At 34.8% G+C, this 22652-nt stretch overlaps 2 protein-coding genes across 3 annotated transcripts in view; one reads left to right on the top strand and one right to left on the bottom strand.

The window, feature by feature from the left end:
• The window catches only part of LOC150092987 (uncharacterized), a 90489-nt gene extending 86586 nt beyond the window's left edge, over positions 1-3903 (top strand). Inside the window, exon 4 of the mRNA XM_090413406.1 lies at positions 854-3903. Coding sequence (XP_090269532.1) covers positions 854-1092 — 239 coding nt within the window. The 3' untranslated portion in view covers positions 1093-3903. The remainder of the gene's footprint in view (positions 1-853) is intronic.
• Positions 3904-10020: 6117 nt separating this feature from the next.
• Positions 10021-22652, bottom strand: part of LOC150092986 (uncharacterized) — a 28375-nt gene continuing 15743 nt past the window's right edge. The window contains exons 4-5 of one of the 2 annotated variants that reach the window (XM_090413814.1): positions 16660-16723; positions 10021-10498 (exon numbers count right to left, since the gene is read on the bottom strand). In XM_090413814.1, coding sequence (XP_090269940.1) covers positions 10275-10498; positions 16660-16723 — 288 coding nt within the window. In that variant the 3' untranslated portion in view covers positions 10021-10274. Of the gene's footprint in view, positions 10499-12828; positions 13364-16659; positions 16724-22652 lie in introns of those variants that run through there. The other variant, XM_090413815.1, reaches the window with a different exon arrangement.

Below are 22652 nucleotides of genomic sequence, written 5' to 3'. Positions count from 1 at the left end.
CATCACGTATTCTTTTTGAAGCATTTGATGCGTTTCAGTAAAACTTTAACCAAGTTTAACACAAAAGCCAATCGCAGCTCTCTGTTTGAAACTCATTTTTCGACTGTTCGTCAAAACACACTGTCACTCTTGGCACTATAACTCGGCTTCTAATGAAACAAATATCATAAACAGTTGACACAACACTAATGAAGGTTGCCACTTTCGACAACAAAAAGATATAACAGGTGGCGCCACTAGTTTCCTCTATTTTCGAAAAGTTCTGTTTCTTTTTGGACAGAGGGCGTAGAAACGAATATCCTTTGTTTCATTCATGCTCTTCACGATATATTGGCTGTGACCTTTGAATTGTTGATTTTATGCTCAGAGTGATGTTGTATTTTATTAAGTTGAAACCTTTAGTTTTCATTTTATGTTTATTTATAACAAATTTGCTATTAAATTTTGCCTAGTTCTTATTAACAATTTGGTAAGATTACATTCAAATATTAGAGAGGTGGAAACATAATCTCTTCACCTGAACAACAATCAGCCGTTGCTTTATTAGGAACAGGATGTTGTTATAACGACTCTGTGATACTACACTTCTACTTGGATATGACAGCGTATAAAATGCTATGAGAGAAATATCGAGCAGTAGGTTAAACACAGATTAAATATCGTGTAATTGTAGGCGCCAAGTAGGTGGTGTTAGTATTACACTGACAACTCTGGTTGGATGTTCACAAACGACGCTATCCAGAATATGCTGATTTATATTCTTATATATATAAAGTAAGCATTTTATTTTTTCATATATTGCAATTGCCATTTTAAAAGTATTTATATATTTAATGCTTTCTCCCCATTTCAGGAGTCATTTTGTTCACCTTCATCCATTTCCACGAGGTCCCAGCCATTGCAACCAGTGTTGTTATAGGACTGGGAATTGTGTTTTGTGGGGTAGCCTCCGTCCAAAATGTTTATCTCTGGCAATGGGAGAAAACTCGCGTCAGTAGGGACTTGGCAGAAAGTAGAATAAGTCAACTTCAGGAGACCACCATGACACCTGACTTAACGGGACAAACCATGGAACTTTCAACGCTTGTGTGACCCCCTCCCCCCCCATAAACTAGGCAGGCATGAAACATCGATATATTCGTGATAATCAAATGAACTACTGTATTAGGGCTATTTCTCTCGTTAATAATAATGTAACGAGAGAAATTTTCTTCAATTTAGAAAAAGAAAGCAGATTAGTGCAGACCTTCAGTACAAAGTTAGATGATTGTTTATTTGATTATATGGCTCAATGCTGATGTCTATTACATGCTGTTGGAAGACTACTTATACAGAGAAAACCTTGTAAGTAAAAAAACCTCGACTATCTGCGATGAAGAATGAATAGTTAAAGCATTGCTGTGTATGAAGTACAAAAATACATTTAAAAATAATCGATAGTTTTTATTTATTAACGCAAATATTTTGATGGATTTATATTATATAACTAATCTGCGATAGTTAAACTGGAGCATGCCCAATTGGATGAATGTTCTAGAAAGACTGACAGTCAGTCAAATGATTTGTAACATTATGGCATTTAAACTACGCTATTTCTATTCAAACATGCCAGAGTTAGTCTACAACGTAGGGTATGATAGTATGATACCATAACTCCTTTAAGAATGAGTTTCAAGTACTGAACATGTTAAAAGTGTACATATAAATTTTATAATGGTTCGAAAAACAAAGAAAATCTATTAAATATTTCTATACATTTTTAAAAAGGTTGGAATAAATTTCAGGAGTGTTCTATATTGTAGTAAATAGATATGGTTTTCACGATTTTTTGCTGAAATCAAAAAACACACACAAAGCTAGTTAATAAACTAATCCTCTTGTTATCAAACATTAATTCTAACCCTTAGAATATTATTACGAGAATTTAATAGTCCGAAATTATTTATTTGTTTATAATTTTTTATTCGTTGTTGGTGACGCAAAAACTCTTTTGCCTTATTTGAAATTTATGTTTCACGTAAGCAATAAAAAAATCAAAATTAAAATCAAATCAAAAAGAGTTTTATTTATTTTTTCTTTCGTCACTTGGGAAATTTGCAATACCAAGGTACTCCTTTGTGAGGACAACATCCTTGATTCATATAATAGAAAATGTCAATGTATATGTTTGGCATGTGTACTCTGTCAAGTGCATTGTCTCAGTTTATGGATGGAAATCTCTCTCTATCTCTGTATGAGAACAGGTAACTCATACACATCTATATGTACTTATATGTACTACAAGTTCTTTGTGTCCTGAACCCAGACGTTCCACCCAAGGGCAAGTGCACTATCCACTATTCCTATCATTATGGAAGCTAACTTACGTGAAATGTAAATTATATCCAACTCAAACTTTTAATGTACGTTAGTATCTTAAGAATATTGTATATCTTATTCTAATTCAATATGCATTATTGCTTTAGTCAGCATATTTTAACTAATATTTTCGTATGGTTTCGCATATAATAACTCTGATATATATATAGTTATAATTAATTTTTCTCTGCTGCAATTAATTTGTAAGTTTTTCTTTAATCCAGAATAGTACGAATCGAATAATTCATATTTTGCTAGTTCAGTATTCTAAGATATTAAGAACAGCAAGCAATTCAATCCTTATTTTTAATTGCTTGCTGTTCAAAATAAGGGTTTAATTGCAAAATAAACGTTTTAAAGGCAAGGCCATGCAGTTCATTTGATGATTTACAATAAAAATAATAAAAGTTACAATGCCCAGTTTAAGAAAGTTATTGGGGGTGGGGAGATATTGTAGAGGACTGAGTAACATTAGATGGCCCATTATTTCTGAAAGCGATTATATAGATATGAAGAGGTAACTATCTTCTAGACGGTTATCTTTTTGGATCGCTATGTAGAAATTATTGTGCAAAAAAGAACATGATGGTCTTTAAATATTGAGAAATTATGCAACGTGTATGCGGGAGACAAGTGTGTATTTAAATAGATAGTCGCAGTCATCAACTATAATTGCAATAATGAATAATCAAACATGTCCTGGTTCTTAAGCCTAATATCCTTATGTATAAGTAGTCTTCTGGTGAAATATGCATATTCAAGCTTACAATATCTGCAATATGTAATTTATATTTTTAATGTATGTGACCTCATATTTGTGGTACCCATTATTAATTATTTTCAAAAGGCAAATTTTGTTACTCCGACATATCTAGTAACACTGCCATTATTGTTGACTCTGTCGCTATAAACAAGAGATTAATTCTGCATCCAGAAGCACTTGCCCTAAAGAATATGACGAACATTTGGTGTTGTACATGTTTTGTTTTAGCCTGTATATTATTACACTTCCTCTTCACTCGGGTTGCTCAGGGACAGCGGCCCCGATCCCTTTCTACGTGTTCAGACAATTTCATAGTCATGTTTCACTGATATCTGGTCATTTTATTTTATTTTATTTTTGAGTGACATCAAGTCCCCGAGTTTTGTGTGTAAATCAAGATGCGGGGAATCTAGTTAAAATTATAATGACGTATATATTCATCATCACGTATAGTATCATCGCTGCTGTACAATTAGAAATATGTATTGCAGCATTAAATGTGTGCCATTTACAACGAGTTGCACAAATAAATCGTTAATAAATAAAATATTTCTCTTCTATAAAATTGTATTATGTTTTTATTTCCTGACTATTGACAAATCTAGCAGCAACAAACACGTCCTCTTTATTTTTGTTTAACATTTACACGTATTTGACACATATAGTATTATCGCTGTTCTGCTGTACAATTAGAAATATGTTTTGCAGCATTAAATGTATGCCATTTACAACGAGTTGCGCAAATAAATTCGTTAATAAATAAAATATTTCTCATCTAGAAATTGCATTATGTTTTTATCTCCTGCTAAACAAATCAGGCAGCAACAAACACGCCCTCTTTATTTTTGTTAATTAATCCTTACACGTACGGTACTGTATTTAACACATATAGTATCACCGCTGTTCTACTGTACAAGTAGAAATATGTATTGAAGTATTAAATATGTGCCATTTACAACGAGTAGCACAAATAAATTGTTAATAAATAAAATATTTCTCTTCTATAAAATTGCATTATGTTTTCATTTCTGGACTACTGACAAATTCAGCAGCAACAAACACGCCATCTTTATTTTTGTTTACCATCTGATTTCTAAGCAATTTTTTATTCGATGTTCTTTATTTGTTTGTTTCAGACGTGCTTTTGTGGTATTGTTTTGTCCTTTAAGATTGAAATTAAGATTAAGTTTTTGAGATTGAAAAACACATGCACGTAATAATAATAATAATTTACAAACAAAAAATACTAGTGTCGATGGTAGTGGTGGGCAGTAGATGACGTTAGATGGAGAGTAGAGTGCTCTCCCTCGATGAGTCCTTGGAGGTGTCACTTAATAATATTAATAAATGTAGATTTCGTGTTAAAGGATCATAAAGTTAAATAAGATAGATGGTTAGGTGGTGGCTCTAACCGCTACTTACGTATATTAAAAACTTCTTTTTTTTTTTTTTTCTATTGGTCAATCCATGATTTCATGCCAAGTTCAATTCAAGGATTAGAACAGTTAGCCTGTTACCGCCAAATTGCTTTTCGAAATTAATTTTACTACGATTCGACAGTAAATTCTATCTGTATAGTCTGCAAATTGTGCTCTCCAGCTAGTTTAAAGGCGTAAAAACTCAAAATAAAAACCAGAATTTCTAAGAGAATTTTACATGCGTTTCTATTTTTGTTTTAAAAAAAAAAATCAAATCTAACTAACCTGGATTAAATAAAATAAATTAAATTCTTTCATCAAATTCATAAGTTCAAATATTAAGTAGTTTTATTTTAAGTTTAAGGAACGGTTATTTGAAAAGGAAATGATTTAGCGGTGAACATTTTAAAGAGGTTAAAATTCAATATCAGACGATTTTTTTTTTTTTAATTTTATTTTTAATACTACGTTCTAGAACAACAAATTCGCTTGTTCCAATGTCTTCCGAAGCATGTTATTAAAATGGCTGGCAACACAACTTGTTTTTGTGTATGAAAGTGTTGCTTTCCACAGCCGCATACTAAAAGATCGATACAGTCACTATGTGTTCAGTAAAAGGCTGCGTGCCTACATTGCGTGAAACGCCTCTTCGCCGGGCGAAAATACGTTTGCATCATCTATTTGCTGATGCGATCACGCGGACCTTACACGTGATAGCGAGGCATCACGCGGCCTCACTATCATCTGCAAGGTCGCAGGACTACTGGAAATATTGCGAATAACTTAAAGATGCCAACACGATCCAATTTCTACATGTTCGAGATACCTGCATCGGCAGAGTATCTCAAATTCATTGTTCAGTTGGTAGAATAAGGTACGAAGCTAAACGTCGTATTATGTAAACAACTTTAGATTAGATTTCGATTTAGCGTAATGCTTGCACTACATATAAGCATTACAGACATTACAAAGGACTGTACAGAGGATTCTGTGAAATGAGAAGTTCTGGACCACATGCTGTACGGTGTTATTCTTGTACCGGATTTCCATCTCTTGAGACCATAGAGGGAGTTACCTAGCTGGCAGTGGATTGGTAACTGATGTTCAGCACGCTATTGTTTGCCGGGGAACGACGACATTGATTTCTTCTATGCTGTCATTTAGTGCTATTTTTAGTCCGTTCATGATAAATTGACGCTGTATGAAAGAGTAATTCCTATAAAAAGTCGACTACGTGTATCGTTGTCAGAATGTACCTGTGACAGATACATTTGTGTCAGAACATACATATATCTACTGTGCGTCAGAATGAAGTTCTTTACATATGAATTGCTTGTTATCTTATTTTTAAAATACCCTCGCATAACGAATAATATTATTCAACAATGTTTGTCACACAGACATTAAGTGACTATGCATTTTTTAACTCGGATTACGAAAATAAAAGCTTTTTTGAGTGCCACACGAATTTAGATTTCAGAAAACGTAAATATTTTTGCCTGATCGCTGGCTTATCGGAAGACGAAGAGGTTTCTTGTTTGTATCTGTTCTACTTAAGTTCTGGAAGGTTCACCATGTCACACTTCCACGCTCATAGTCTGGATAAGTCCATATCCACAATCAGTTTTACACCTTTTTTACATGTGAAGTTTTATGTCAGGTACTCTACTGATTTCTCTCAGTGATTTCAAATCGTGTATTCTCTTTGTCGTTACTCTTTATTGCTAGTAACTTGTCGATGTTTCAGCTGTTTTGTGTAACTTCATGAATACCGTTTCTTATCCCAGAATTTCTCTGTGTTTTTTGTAGCTTTTTAAAATATCAAGGCCAAAATTTTACTTTTCTTTTCAAAACGAGTACAAACTTTATTTGTTGGTTGTAATATACTGGCCTACTTTAGCAGTAATGTCGATCAACAATACCCAACCTAACTTCAAACCTTTCATTTCTCAATTTTACAGACCAAAGCTCGAGCAGATGCTGAAGTATTATCAATATGCAGAAACTTCAGCATCTCAAATTCAATACAAATAATCCATTTATCCTTAAGAATACCATATAATGGTAATAACTCTTCCAATATTCTTTATCTGTTATTAAACACTTTTTTTTTTTCGAGTATAATGCAAAAGTCATCTCTCAGACCACCTATTAAACACCCTTCTGACAGCTTCATGCCTTGATGCCCTTTGACACGGCAATAATATCAAGTGGGATTGTGCCCGTAATTTTTACTTATCTTTTCTCTTCAACATCAGATGGCTGTTTACATTTTTCTGATACAAACATGTGCTCTAATCGAGCTAAATAAATCTTGTTAGAATGAAAATGAAATGAATTACAATGAAAATTCTCAGCTGCCAAAAAAAAAAGAAGAAAAAAAAAACTATTAACAAATCCAAATGTGATTCAAAAATCTCCCCTCCTGTACAAACGGAACCGGCTTTCTAGGTCGCAACTTTTGCCGATTTAGCTTCACACTCAAATGATGTCATCACCATAGATAGCATCACGTATAGACAAAACAGGCTTCTCATATCAATCTTCTAATCCAACTCCTGTATTGATAACATGTCCACAAATGAAACTTCTGACATTCCAAAGCAGCATATCCATTGCATGTTCCCTATTGAACTTTCGTCAGAAAGACATCAGAAGAATGTCAACCAGCCTAGCTCCAAATCTTCCGCAAAGTGATACTAATGGACGAATTTTTGTACAGTTTTTAATGTTAAGTAATGCTCTGAATTAACATCCATATTGTGCACACTCTAATTCTCTTTTGCTATTTCCGCCGAAAATATCTTACTTATCTTTAAAAAAGAAAGATGAAAGTTTGACAACAACTTTCGTTCAACTAATTTTGTGCTTCAGTTCAAGAAAATCAACTCCTTTAATTAATGTCACTAGTACGGATTATGTACCTCAATCACTAAGGATTTCGTTGTATACTGTCCCATCCAGATGAGCGCTATAAAAAATTCTGGAAACTAATATAGTTGTTCTTGACAATTTACAAGACTTTAGGCCTACTTATGAAATCATTTTATGATTCCTCGACTCTTTGTAAATGAGTTACCAATGAAAACGAATGACAGAAAACTTTATCTTTCATCTTTATAACAAAAAGCATTCTCACACTAGCTTCTAATCTTATCCCTCGTTTTGCCGATGACTTACTCTTTTTTCATTCAGTGTATGGTAATGCAATATTTTTATTTTAAGCCGTTGGTTAACGACATAATCCAAAAGAAAATAAATAAGAAGAGGTGCCTAGTGTTCAACTCCAAGAAACAATGACTACCTCTACAGTAATTCCAAGACATAAAAATATTACTGATCAGTTTTTAAATTCAGAAAGTTCTAAATCTTTTTCCATCACTAACTTGAGCACCGTTAGTGTTAAGCACGAACAATGCTTGGACCCAGAAATATTCAAGAGAGAAAAGTAAGAGGAGCCCAAGCATGATGACTGACTGCAGTAATTGGTAAAGGATGTTCCAGAGACAAAATACAAAAGCCTAAAATTACAATAGTAGCAGCGTATCGAAGTTCAATATGCAAGTTTTATTTCTTATGATTAAGTCTTTAAATTATTCTTTTTTTTTTTTTTTTTCATTCTGAACAATTTGGGGGATTTACAACCTCAGTTTATTTTAAAGGTATTTTTATCATCCACATAGTCAAGTATTAGAAGACTGATTTTAGATTTTAAAAATGTTTATTTTTAAAATCCAAAACTTAACAATTGAATTTTTCAACAGTTGAAAGTACTTCCTGTTTCGTCATTTTCTCAAAAACTTACAAAAAAAATAAAAAATAAAATAAAAAAAAATTAGGTCCCTAAAGTAGATTTTGTGATGAACATGGCTCAAAACTTTTTATTAAACGATTGGGAAGTGAACTAGGTTATTCATCTACGCAGGGGGAATCCACAGAAAAACCTTTTGAAAAGGGAAGAAAATAAACTAGCATTATTAATATTATACACCTCCAGGGAAGGAGTCCAAAGACTCATCGAGGGAGACCACCTACTCTACAACTCTGTCTCCACCACTCAATCCGCCAACTACAATGAACCGCTACTACCGCCATCTACACCAATGCCATCTACCGCCCACCCCTAGTATTTTCACAGATGATCACAAACATCCACACGGGCGGATTCGAACCCGCCGCCTTGTGGCTGGAGAGCGGATAAGCTGACTACCCTGCCATTATCGAACTGAAAGCTGTACCGGATAAAAATCCATGTGTGCTATTTTGCAGTGTAAAATGCATATGCGCTTATTAAATTTACGTGTATTAAATATTCATTCGTCATTAAGTAAAATATACACATACTGACTATTCAAAGCAGTCATTAGTCCCTCCCCCCCTCTCTTTTCTGTTCAGGCACAGTTTATCCTTAGCCCGATAGCTCTGACTGTAAACATGCTTATGTTATATGCAATCCACTATCACTCAGCCAAAGACTCTTCTAAAGAAAAAGAAAGGTATGTATAACCAAAACAAAGGGATTCGACTAATTTTTTTTCATCTTGAAGTTTTTTTGTCAACTCAAAATAAATCATTCTGCTTTCTTTAGTTAGATATTCTTTCAGAGCATCTAATGAATAAGACCAAACTTGAACAGAAAATTGCAGGATGATGTTGTGAACAATTGGAACGACAAAACTTTTAGGAATGATAATAAATATTATTATAAATATAACAGTTAATTAGAAATTGGAAAGTATTAGAGGGAAATTTTATAACCACCTTAGTATTAAATATAATCGTAAATTGTGAAAATGATTTTTTCGACGAAATTTGACGTATGAATCAATTAAAGGAGTTATTGAACTGTTCTTTTGAACAATATTCTATCTGTTGATAGAACAAATATGTCGAAAAAGACATTTTCACAAGGGATTGCACACAATTATTGACAAAATACTGTGGCAGCTGAAAGTCAGTACAAAACGATGTAATATGCTTCCAGAGATGGTAGAAGGATCGTATGCATATTCCACGAGAAGAAGATTATTCCTTAGAATATTCCAACGTGCAAGATAAAGTTAACATTTTTCTTCCATTAAATTCCAGTCTAGAATTTCTGTTATTAAATCGCATCTCATATATAGTCACTTTCCATTTGATTATATTCAGAGGCAACACTTGGATTGAGCCTCTGTTATTCAAATTATATGGAGCAAGTAAATAAAGGATCACTTAGACATGAGGCAGATACATCAGTTTGTGTTGCATGTTCATGACTCTTGTGATTAAATACTTCAATAGTGCTGCAGAATTTATGTTATGAATTCTATTTTTTTTTTTTTTTTTTTTTGTATTTACAGAAATGTTTACATAATAATAATAGAGGTCAAGAAGTTTCACAACAAAAAAACTTATGAAGCTTCTTCAAACCCAATTAAAATTATGCAATAAGAAATCTTGAATTGTAATATGATTTTAAACTCAACAAAATAAGTAACGAAAGTGTAAAAAATGATATTGGTATATAGATCTGATGGCTGGAAAATATAAATTTTTAGCTTACATATATTAGACGATGACGTCATTTGACGTCATTTCAGTGAGTATTTTTTATCAATGATTGGTGTATACGATAAATAGGTTCTTGCATTTCAGTTCGATTCAGAACCATTTTAGTCCACATTATTATCATAGTTTCTTTTATATCCACAATTAGGAGATTATTCTTTTCTAACACATAATTCCACATTAACTTACACAGCACTTCTTAACTTGACGTAAGTGAATCCATGTTGTTCGTTTGAGACCAATCTCCTGTGGCAACGTGTTCCCATTATCACCATTGTCAAGAATATGGACCCAAAGAAGGCGAACAACAAGAACATGATGACAATCTTCCAGTGGATATGGTCATCCTTAGTCTTTAAAGGAAGGTCAAATACAGTCGAACGACATGATTTTGATGGCATGCGAGAAACTGGAAATAACATAAATACATCTGTAGATACAGTAATTAGCAAATTACGTAGAAAATATGTTTTATACATAGATTAAGAAACATTTTCTGCTATATTCTGAGATCTTTACTTCAAAGTAGAAACAGCAAAAAATCTACTTTGAAGCATATGCAGTCAAAATGACATAATAAACACGTCAAAGTAATTAGATTTAAAGGAGCGAGAATTTGTTTGTTCAAAAGAAGAAAAGACGAACTTGAACTGCTAAGCAGTCATGTTTTAAGTTGCTCTTTAGGACTGATTGTGTTGCTTTATGATATAACAGTGGTTACCAAGGATTTTTTCTGTTGTTGTTGTTCTGTTTTGTTCACGAACAAAAATTTGAAATCATTACATTCACCTTATGAGCTAAATAGTACCGGTACACGTACCCAAGACCTTAATATTAAAGAACACGTTTAAGAATAGCTGTAAGCACAATTGCTCAATTTTTCCGATTTTATTTCATCAAGAAAGAAAAAAAATGTTGAACAAAAAAGGCTGAACAAAAACTTATAAACCTAATAAAAAATATAAATAAAAGAAAACAACAAATCCGCTAAGTCCTTATATTCTCTAGGGGGAGGAGTCAAAGGCATTTACCCCTGACTAACTTTTGGAAACTGGGAAGGGGTGCAAATTTTCATCCTTAGTCAATCACAGATAACCGACCTCAATGATTTTGATTAACATTGGAAGAGAGTACGGCAGACGATCCATACTCTCTTCCACTGCGCCATCTCGTGGTCCCTAACATACATTGTCTGAAACAGTGTGAGTTCTATGAGTGAGATCGGTTTTCTTGATAAACATTATTATTTGCTCTGATGAGTGTTAATTTTATCTATCACGTTCGCTTAATAATTTGATAATTTTGGGGTTTGCAGTCCCTCAGCTTCGCATTCCAAAGTGAAAATCCCTAAACTTGTGGTTAGGGATAGAATTAGAAAATTATTGGAGTCGAATGGAAACAAGGCTCGACAAGCGAATAAGAAAGTTGACACCGGTTTTTTTCAGAAAACCTCCTATAAAACTCATAATATACACTGTTAGGTGCCGCAAGATGGCAATAGTTGTCTGCCAGTATTCTCCTTTCCAGATGCATATGAAAGCCAATGATATCATTGGACCGGCTATTTGCGAAGACTAAGGATAACCTTTCACTAGTCTAAACGGTCTCACCAAAGGCATTAGGGAATTTTGTTTTTCGGATTTTTATGTTCTGTTTGTTATCGTTTCACTGTAAAGAGCATCAGAAAAGAAAGATGATATATATATATATATATATATATATATATTTAAATTAAACACATTTGTTATACATTGAAATTGGGTACTGGGATGTTTACAGAAATTTATTCATCAAATTCAACTTTTTTAAGGGGGAATTAACCATTGATATGTAAATTATGCGAGCGAAGATTGCTTTGTGCTAGATCTTATGAACATTAAGTAAGTTTTTATTTAAAATAGTGTGAGCGAATTTTAAAGAGAGTAATTTATTAATTCTCAAGGTCCAATACTGACCTTGAAATTTAATGAAGTAATGAAATACTAACAAAACTGCCAAGTTTCAACCGCCAACCAAGCTAAGTAAATCCTCATTCAATTTCTTAAGCTAGAATACGTCTTTTCTAGAACACTTTTGAAAGATGCTTGTTCTGTTTATGGAACATACACATATACAGCCTTTTCTTCTTTTTAAAATGCAACTAAACTTGTGCTTGTCATCTTTTTGTTATTGTTATTGAAATGATTCATCGTTTTAAAATTTTGTGAGGATGCTATTACTTTTTCCAATTGTTCTAATTGTGGGGAAGAGGGAGGAGAGGATTCTCTTTAATATTTTGTTACAAGTTTCAACTATTTCTCACAGAAGCAGTAAATGGAAACTTAATTGACTAAGAAATTGTGAGAAATTAAAACAAATGGCATCAATCCATCCACTCCCAAGATATGCATGATAAAGACACTCGTTCCCATAAACTTTCACTATCCGCGGATTAGGAAAAGATGGCACGTCTTCACGTGTGCAGTGAAATGCAATCACTGTACGCTCTTTCGTCAGCACTGCTATTGTCTCCTCACTCAGTGTTATTGTCGATGCTATAATTCAATGATCCAGAGTGATAAAACTGCGTAAGTTTTACCAAAATATAAAAGTAAATCTAATTAATAAGTGCAGTTCAGATCACACCACCACACAGATTTGCTATTTTTTTAAAAAATAAAAATAAAAATAAAGAAAGAAAGCAGGTATTGTTTTTCAACATGCCCACGACTTACAGACAATGAATCACAAGAACGTTAATTACAACTTTCAACAGTAATAATGTTTTTTTTTTCAAAATTTTCCTTTATTTAAAAAAAAATCTTTTATTTTTATGAAGAATAACACTGATCTGTACATCGAGAAACTGAATACAGTTATCTTCTTTAAGCACTAACTATAAAATCTCATTAAATTTTTGAACTTTTGCATATAACAAATAATGAATTATAAAAAAATCTTGCAAAATTAGCTGTTTATATTTCTCAAAGTTTCTAGAGAGCTTTTTTTGAGTCGTTAATAAATGCAGCCTCTATGAAATCTCACAGTTTGCCATCAGGCCAACACAAGATGATTTTTCACCTTTGTTCTGTTTGTTGGGTAGCGGTGCCAGACAGCCTTCTATATTTGTAAAATCGTCTGGTGTCCTGTCCATACATTTGTTTATATCTGCGTGACACAGAACATCCAGCCCCAACGAACATCAATGCAAAAAATGATGCAAGACAGATAACCAACACAACAGAGTTCCACAGGCTTCTGTCTTTGTTCTTGGCTGTATGACACACCTCTAATCCTGAAAAAAGATCAGGGCAAAAGTTAAAGAAACACTTACTCGCAGTATACGACATCTGATTCGCTAGAATTAGCCTTATGAAGAAAATTTACGAAATCTTTGAACTGGACTGTTGCGATGATTTTCAGTGCTTTTATAACCATTTTCTTGTAAAATCATGAATAACTGTAAAATGCGTAGTCAAGATATGTTTAATGTGCACTAATCTACTACTGTAAAAATTTACGTTTGACAGTAGTAAATTAGAAGATTAAAAGAAATATCGATTTTGAACTAGGAATCCTTTAAATGGACTTTAAAATTCGAAAATTATGTTTCATTTAAGAAACAGGGATTCTTTAGTAGCTATAGTTAGATTTTTAAAATATAAATTTGAAACTTATAAACATTGTTTATTCATGTTCGTTAACTATAGTTTATGGAAGGGTAGCAAATTAAATTAGGGTACAACATGGATTTTAATTTCTATTAATGAGAAGCCAATTCACGTGCATTTTCAGCTTTGAAAACTTTCTAGCAGTAAAAATCGTGCACGTAATCAAAACACATGCAAAATATAATTTTTAATAACGTTATAATTCGCTAATTACTTTGAATCCATTTTAGTTTATCGCATGATATATCAGTTTAAAATTCATTGTATAACAGCGAAATAAATAAATAAATAAAAAGAAAAGAAAATTGCAAGAATCGATTTGAAAGATATTAAATCTAGTCCATTTGCGAACAGGAGGGATAACCTAAAACGTCAGTGGCTGTAATATAAGAATACAAGTTATGATAGTTTGCATTGACTATTTCTGCTTGAGGATTTACTTCTATAAATGCAGTATGAGAATTACTTAAATTCAATCACAATTTGGCTTTTACTGAATGTTTATTATTTTCAGTTATTTGTGTGAGACGGCGTTTCATTCTTTGCTGAAAAACCAAACGATATTTGCACTATGTGTGGGATGAACATGTTTTCTCTTTGAGCGATAAGTTATCATTATTATTATTGTATAGGCGCCTCCATGGAGTGCCGAAGACTCATCGCGAGACCCAAACTATCCACACAATCTACCATACCTCTCCTTGAACCCATTAACAGACAAAGCACTCACAACTGATTCTGATAATCGATTTGATTCATTCACCACTCTCCAAGCAAAAAATCTAGCCCTCACACCTTTATTCAACTTCCAGCGATGACCCCCTTTGTTCTGGTCCTCCAGTCAAGTAGCGAAACATTTCCCTTGCATCAATCATATAAAACTCTTTAAGCAACTTAAATGTTTCTATCATATCCCCTCTTTTTCTCCTATCAACCAACTTCTACAATCCACACACCCTCAATATGTCCTCATACGGAACATTGCACAGACCATTCACCATCTTGGTCACTTGCCTCTGAATCTTCCACCGCTTCCTCATCCCCAAGAAACCCAGGAGACCAGACTTGAGCACAGTAATCCAGATGTGAAGGTATCAAGGCGTTATTAAGAGGAATAGAAACTTCCTCATCGCTACTTGTTAATGTTTTCTTCAATAGCCAAGTAAACTTATGGTCTACCTTAGCGACATTAGCAATACATACTCTAAATTTTAACTGTCTGTCTACCACCACTCCTAAATATCTATTTAGCTTCATCTATTTCCTGGAGGTACAGTGTCATCAATGTGATACACAACTTGTAATCTGTTTTATCCCAAAATGCATAACTTTACATTTCTCCACATTAAACTGATACCCATTATATTTTGCCCATACTGACAGCCTATTTAAATCGAACTGAAAGCTCTCCACATCGCCTTGATTAATTATTACTCTACATAATTTCGCATCATCAGCGAACAACTGAATATTTCCTTTCAGGTTATTTCTTATATCATTCATGTACAAATTAAACAGCAGTAGTCCCAGCACTGAAGTTGATTTCGCCTCCATTCTGCTCCTCCATATACCACTTTTTGATATACGAGAATGTCCAGCAGCCATTCTCTTATCCACTTAACCACAGTCATATCCATCCACATTGTTTTTCTAATTTGCGTAACACAGTTCCATGTGGTATTCTGTCAATGCCTTTGCAAAATCCCTCAGAATCATCGTGTAGCCATTTCCTTTATCAAACTCAGCTCTCACTCTATTATAAAAAGTTAGTAAATTACTAAAGCATGACCGACCCTTCACAAAGCCACGTTGCACCACATAGAGTATCATATTCTTATCCAACCATTTTTGAATTCTCTTTCTGACCATATTTTTCAGTACTTTTACCACCACCACTGCAATATTGGTTGCTCTATGATTTGCTACTGCAGTCTTAGAACTTCTCTTATGCAAGAGAATTATTTTGCCCTCTTTCCACTCCAACTCTACCAGAGCTGAGACTTAAATTAAAGAGCCTAGCCAGAGGCATCACCAATTCCCTTGCATATTCTCGCAATACCTGAGTTGATATCCCATCTAATCTCACAGCTGTATTTACATTGAGATTCTGCGATATCCTAAGAACCTTGAATTCATCCACCTCTGTTCCCATAAAAGTCTGTCACATGTCACAGCATTAACCTCGCCTGTATTACATACCCTTGCAAAGTGGTCACTCAGTAATTCAACTATTTTATCTGCTTCTCTCGCCTCATCACCATCAGCACTCATTAAGGTTATTCTCCCATAGATACCCTTCCTCTTATTTGCTACATAGCAAAAGAACTCTTTGGAATTTCCTTTGGCCTGCTCAGCTAGTTTCTTCTCGTAATCTGATGTTGCATTCTTTACCTCCTTATACTGCTCACTAGTTTGCTGGTCATCTTTTTCCTTATATACCCTCCACAGCATTTTCTTTTTCTGTAGCTCGTGCTTAACGATATCACTCATGCATCTAACTCCTACTTGTTTAACCCTCCTTACCTTAGGTATACAATTTAATACTGCTTCCTCTAGATGACCCTTAACTATATCCCATGCACTACCAACATCCTTAGTTAAGTATGTTAAGTATATTAAGTATAACAAAGATATGTAATATATGCATATCAAAATGTATCAAAAGATTATGAAAGGTATACTAGCTTTAAACTGAAATGCTATCAAATACATTTTTTTCGTAATAATAGAACAAAAGAAACCAAATTTGTATTTTAATAAATCATTATTACATTAAGTAGTTCTGATTATTTTTTCTTCCCCCCCCCCTTTTTTTTACGTAGAGAAGGAATTCTTAATTTACTGACGCTTGATACTTTTAAAGATTATCACTTTGAGACCAACTATCTAAGTGGATAATACTTGTAAAATTTTACCTTACCTGCAACTTGAATAGGTCCTATGTCCACAGATCCCAAACTAGATATGTTGGCTGTAAAAGTGAGCTGTGAAGAAATAAAACAGTAAGCATGAATATAATTCTCTCTCTCTCTATCTCTCTCTCTCTTTCTATCCTCCATTGATACACAACATGTACACATACCGACCATGAATTAGAAACTTCGCAGAAATCAATGGTTTCCGTAGGCATGCGACTGCCAATATTGACTCTCTTCGATTCCCTGCGCATAGTTCAGTGAGATATGGATCGGGAACAGCCTTCGTTAAATGCTTCGGTCAATTCAATCAAAAAACAAGAAGTTCTGTTTGTCCATACAAGCCTTCTCAGAGGATGGTGATTTCGTTGCTGACGGACTCTCTCTCAGAACTGCAGTTATGCCTCTTAGAGAATCAATATAGGTTATTTTTCCACTGATTAAACATCTGGGATATTTCATTTTTGGAGAAACCAGTCAACTTTCCTGTTTTCAAAATCGTGGCTCCAGCCAGATGGGCACCGTCAATAAGCCGTGTATTAAACTCTGAAAGATCTTTTGTTTTTCCCATTGTGATCAACACTATTGACGATTACTGCCCAGCAACATTCTTAAATAGTTGCCTGAAACGCGTGGTGACGCACGTGACAACCAAGTATTTTGCATATACACTGTGTAAGTGACGTTTACGTACACCTGCCCAAGGTTTTTAATTCAGTGGCCAGTATGCGTAGAAATACATTACTCTCTAATTCTGAGTGTTTGGAAACGTTGTGACCCTTACAAATTGAACTACCTAAAAATGTCTTATGGCTTAAATTATTTAAAACTAATTCTAAACAACTCAACTAGTTCTCACCATGGAATTTAAGGTAGTGTGAATGGGTATGTGTTTAAAAATATGAGGATGGTCTGAAAAGTTCTCGGCCTCAACCACAGATGGCAACACTATCAGCAAGATTCTTTTTTCTAAGCTGGAACATCTGTCACAAGCATCCATGTCACAATGAAATTGCAAATCATTCTGTCAAGTAGTTTGTTTTATACAGCTGTCTGAAGCAAAAGTGTTGTCTCTATCCCTGGAAATGGATAAAGAGTATCGTGCGGTTATAAAATTTTTTGTAAAAGAAATTCATTCGAAGTTCATAAAAGTTTACGGGCACTCTTCTCCTTCGTTTTCGACAATTAAGAAATGGGTTGCCGAGTTTAAATGTGACCGTACCAGCCTTGAAGATGATCCACGTGAAGGACATCCAAAAAGTGTAACAACACCAGAAATCATTGATCAAGTGCACGACATAGTATTGGATGACCGGAGAGTCAAAGTGCGTAAAATTGCTGAGACTATAGGCATTTCAAAAGAACGTGTAGGATATATTTTGCATGAAGAATTGCATATGCCGCGCTTGCTCACAGCAGATCAAAAAAAAACACTCGCATGAAAATCTCTGAACAGTGCTTGGAACGTTTTAACAAAAATAAAACTGATTTTGGGCGTCGATTTATTACTATGGATGAGACTTGGATTCACTATTACACACCAGAATCCAAACAGCAGTCACAACAGTGGATTGAAGCCGGTTGTTCAGCGCCAAAGAAGACAAAGTCGGTTCCATCAGCGGAAAAGGTCATGGCATCGGTGTTTTGAGATTCTAAAGGCATTTATTAATTATCTTTATTATCTATATTAATTGTTTATTAATTATCTTGAAAAGGATAAAACAATAACCGGGGAAGATTATTCTGATCTTTTAACCAGACTAGACGAAGAAATTCGTGAGAAAAGACCCGGTTTGCAGAAGAAAAAAAAATCATCTTTCATCAGAGCAATGTGCCTGCCTACAAAGGTGTTTCGGCAATGGGAAATTAAGGTATCTACGCTAGGAACTGTTGGAACATCCACCCTATTCCCCAGATTTGGCTCCTTCTGACTTCTCTCTCCTCCCAAAATTAAAACTCTTCCTCGCTGGTCAGTGTTTTTCTTTGAATCAAGAGGTGATTGCAGCTGTAGAGGAGTATTTTACAGATCTTACTGAGAACTACTACAAGCATGGGGTAATGGCACTGGAGCATCGCTGGAATAAATGTATTAGTCTTGAGGGAGATTATGTTGAAAGATAAAAATTACTTGGAAGTTATAAATTTGTTTTTTCAATGTTAGGCCGAGAACTTTTCAGACCACCCTCGTAAATTGTTTGCAACACGAAGAATGCGATAATCAGTTCGACACACTTTCAAACAAATTAATAGGTGCTATATTGAAGTTTTGTTGATATTTCTTCTTTGTGTCACTTCGAGATTTCATTGGGATTAACTAATTCCCTAAGTACAGCACAATCAATCACGCAGAAGATCAACTGGTGCTGACGTTATTAAAAGATCGAAACACAACTGAAGAAAACTTACCAAGAAACTGTGAGGCAGTCCACATATCAGATTCTGATTCTGATTTTCCCTTTCAATCCTTTCCGCTCGTAGGTGACCTTGTAGACATTGTCCACAAAGCATTCCTGGTGAGACTTTTACAGGGTAGTTCATCATCGCTTTCCCCAACCCTCCACTTTTATCTGGGCTCGGGACCGGCATATGGCTGGGACGTATTCGTAACTATAATTCATGTGTGTTCATGGGGACGAAAAACCCGAGTTTCCGAGTGAAAAAACTCCCTACCTCCGTATGAGAGCGGCTAACTCACCTTTAGTAGAAAGAGACAGATAAAGGTTCTTCACGTTATTGACGGGAATCGAACCCAGGTCTTTCTTTTTTCGATGAAAGGGCTTCGTCTATTCTGACTGAGCTATGGCGGCTCCAGTCCACATATACAAACGGATAAACACAACATTAATGAATTTGTGCGTTTCTACCATCGTTCATTAAAGATTCTCTTACTCAGAACTTCAGGCTACCCATCGCTATAGAGGTTTTTAGCAGAACAACTCCACGCTGCTAGTTTCACAAAAGGGCTGCTGTATGCAAGCTATGCAGCAGTGGCACGTTAATTGCGAAGAGGTTTTTTTTCCTTGTTTGGAATAAGATATCCATCCATTATCGTAGATTCAAGAAAATCGAACATAGAACGTTATACTGATTGACATTCTGGACAATTTCGTTTGTGTACCAGTACAGGATTTCGAGATTATCCTCGCTCCATTTGTCGTTATAGTCACAATATGTTTTTTTTTTTTTTTTTTCAAAATTATTTCAAATTCTTCCGTTGGTAAGTACATAATATTCTAAATATCAACTGATGAATATTTTACGGATATATTGATTAATCCTAAATTAAAAACTTTGCCTTTTTTCGACCGGTTCAAGAGTAGTCGATCTCTGGCACGGGAAAGCCGGTTTTTCGCCTAAACTAAAGAAAATCGATAGTAGAATCCCCACTATTTTCAGACAATAAACATATTCTGCTTAGAAAGAAGTCAACAGACATCCGCTTAGGCAAGGTGCACCGTGCCATGTAGCGAACCACGTGTTTGTAGCCGGTATAAATTGGAAGAATGGGATGCTCTCAAGTCAGTGCAGATCTATGCGTTCGGAAAATTATTGACAAATTGGGCCATTCTAGGTCAACAATTAGTGATAACCATACTGAGATGGAAGTACAGGAAGTCTACTACAAGTGCTACCTACAGTGGGTGACTCACCACTCTCACTGAACATGACTATAGGGTGTTACGAAGGATAACATATAAACACTGCCATTTGTCGGCCGAAATTGAATGCGGAGTTCCGGACATCGACTAGATGTATGGTCCCGTTTATGGATCTGCACAAAAACATTCAGAACCGAGACTCACAACATAGGTTTCCATGGTAGGACCGCAATATGCAAGCCCCACATTACCCGAAGCAACGTGAAGCGTCGTCTTCAGTGGTGCAAAGAGCGTGTACAGTGGAAGCTTGGAAAGCTGTGTTATGGAACAAAGAATCACTTTACATCCTCAAACTTGCAGATGGACGAGTGTGGTTGTGATGAAGCTCGGTGAACGTCTTTTACTAGAGTGCATAACTCCATCTATGAAATTCGGAAGTGGGTGTGATGGTATGGTCCGTTTTCCCTGGTTTGGCCTAGGGTCTCTGTTTGTGGTTCCACGAACTCCGAACTTTGAGACGTATCTGAACATTCTAGACAATGTAATGCTTCCCACTTCGTGGTATTTTTACGAACTGACCATTGTGTCTTTCAGCAAGACTGAACTGTGTTATAAGACTACTGCTGTAACTGCGTGGTTTGTGGACATGAACGTCACCACACTTGATTTACCTCCACAGAGCCCCGATCTCAATCCTATTGAACATATGATGAACATATGATGAACTGGAATCGTCGAGTGAGATCAAGGGACGTCTACCTCACAACGGTCCAGGACCTCATCACATGCCTACAGGAAGAATGGTCTAAAATTCCCATTGCTTGCTATCTGCAGTCATTGCAGTGAAAGGAGGCAGTCTTACATCTTATTAAGGTGGGCGCCATGGCTGTTTGTTCCTCATGCTATGGTGTCTGTTGATTTCCTTCCAAGCAGTGTAGAATGTTATGATTAAGGAGCGCAAGATGGCGGCACTTGTCAGCCACGTTTCTTCACCGGATGTCATGTATAATTAGTGATAATATTGGGTGAGGTATAATCTGATTTGTTACCAGAGGAGATTGAACTTTCCCCTTAGTCTTCAAAAGTTAGATAGGGCTATTCCCCTATAGGGGGTAGGCGAGGCCTACTCCCTATAGAGGATTAAAAGGCGTTAGCTGACTTTTTTTAATATCTGACTGGTTCTTTGGTAATACATAATTTCGTTTTGAATTTGTTTGCATATTAAAGAACTATTGTTAATTGTTCGAATTGAGATTTAGTCTTCTGTGGGCAATATAGATATCCTTTCTCCTTATATTTATATTAGGCCTAGTGATCTGTTACTCTAGTATTGGGCATGGCCTATTACAATTCGAAACCGCGAGTCACTTCGAGGATAAGGTGGTTAGCCTTATCTTCGAGGATAAGGCTATGCCTCCCGGTGTGTCCTATGTCCATAGATGTGTATGTTTAAGGGACCGGTTTGCCTGTTCTAGGGGACGAAAAACCCAAGTGTCCACGTGAAAAAAAACTCTACCTCCGTATGAGACGGGCTAACTGACCTTTAGTCGAAAAAGAGCAAATAATGGTTTCTCACATCACGGACTGGAATCGAACCCAGATCTTTCCGACTAAAGGGCTTCGTCTATATCGACTGAGCTAGGGAGGCTCATATAAATATATTTAATATTTATATGGAGGCTCCAATATAGATATAATCTCACTTAATTTCTTGTTTTACAAAGTTTAAAATGGACTGGTCAGTCTTATTCTTGCTGATAATGAAGGTTTTATAATTTCCTAGGCTTTTCTTTTAAAATGTGATCCATACATATGTATACATCCTTAATGACTCATCATTCCACTAGTGCTCGATCTCTTACATGAAGTCTGCTCCGGACAATAATTCCACTGAACTTTCTACTGATTCTTACATTTCCATATTTCGGAGATTGATTTACTTTTAATTTGTTAAAGTGAAAATATTAAAATTACAAAACAATAATTTTTATCTTACCAACAAGTTATCAAATGCAATCCACATTTAACAAAAAAATAATAATAAAAGCTTCGCGATCTTTGGTTTTGGTTTAGCTACCGAGCCACCTAATAAGAGGGGCAATTCTGCGCCTCGGAGCCGATAAGTGTAATAAAAATGTCTTTATGTGTGATTGTTTCATTGTATTTGATTTCTAGGCATATTATTCACATAGTAATATTATTGTATTATATTTAAAAGAAACGCAAATCGAAGCATAAAAGAATGAATAATATTATATTTATTGCAGTTGGTGAACAGTTTCATTACTTAAATAATTTTATCGTTAAATAGTTTCTTAATAAAGTTTAATCATCGTCTGTTATCTATATGATACAATACTCATTTTACTAAACTTAAACATGACAATAACGATAATAAA

Source organism: Typopeltis vanoorti, chromosome 24, assembly GCF_054136105.1.
Source record: "Typopeltis vanoorti isolate ZY-2024b chromosome 24, IOZ_Tvanoo_1.0, whole genome shotgun sequence".
Classification (NCBI taxonomy): domain Eukaryota; kingdom Metazoa; phylum Arthropoda; class Arachnida; order Uropygi; family Thelyphonidae; genus Typopeltis; species Typopeltis vanoorti.
Note: the sequence above shows the minus strand (reverse complement) of the source record. Positions and strands in the feature narration are given on the sequence as shown.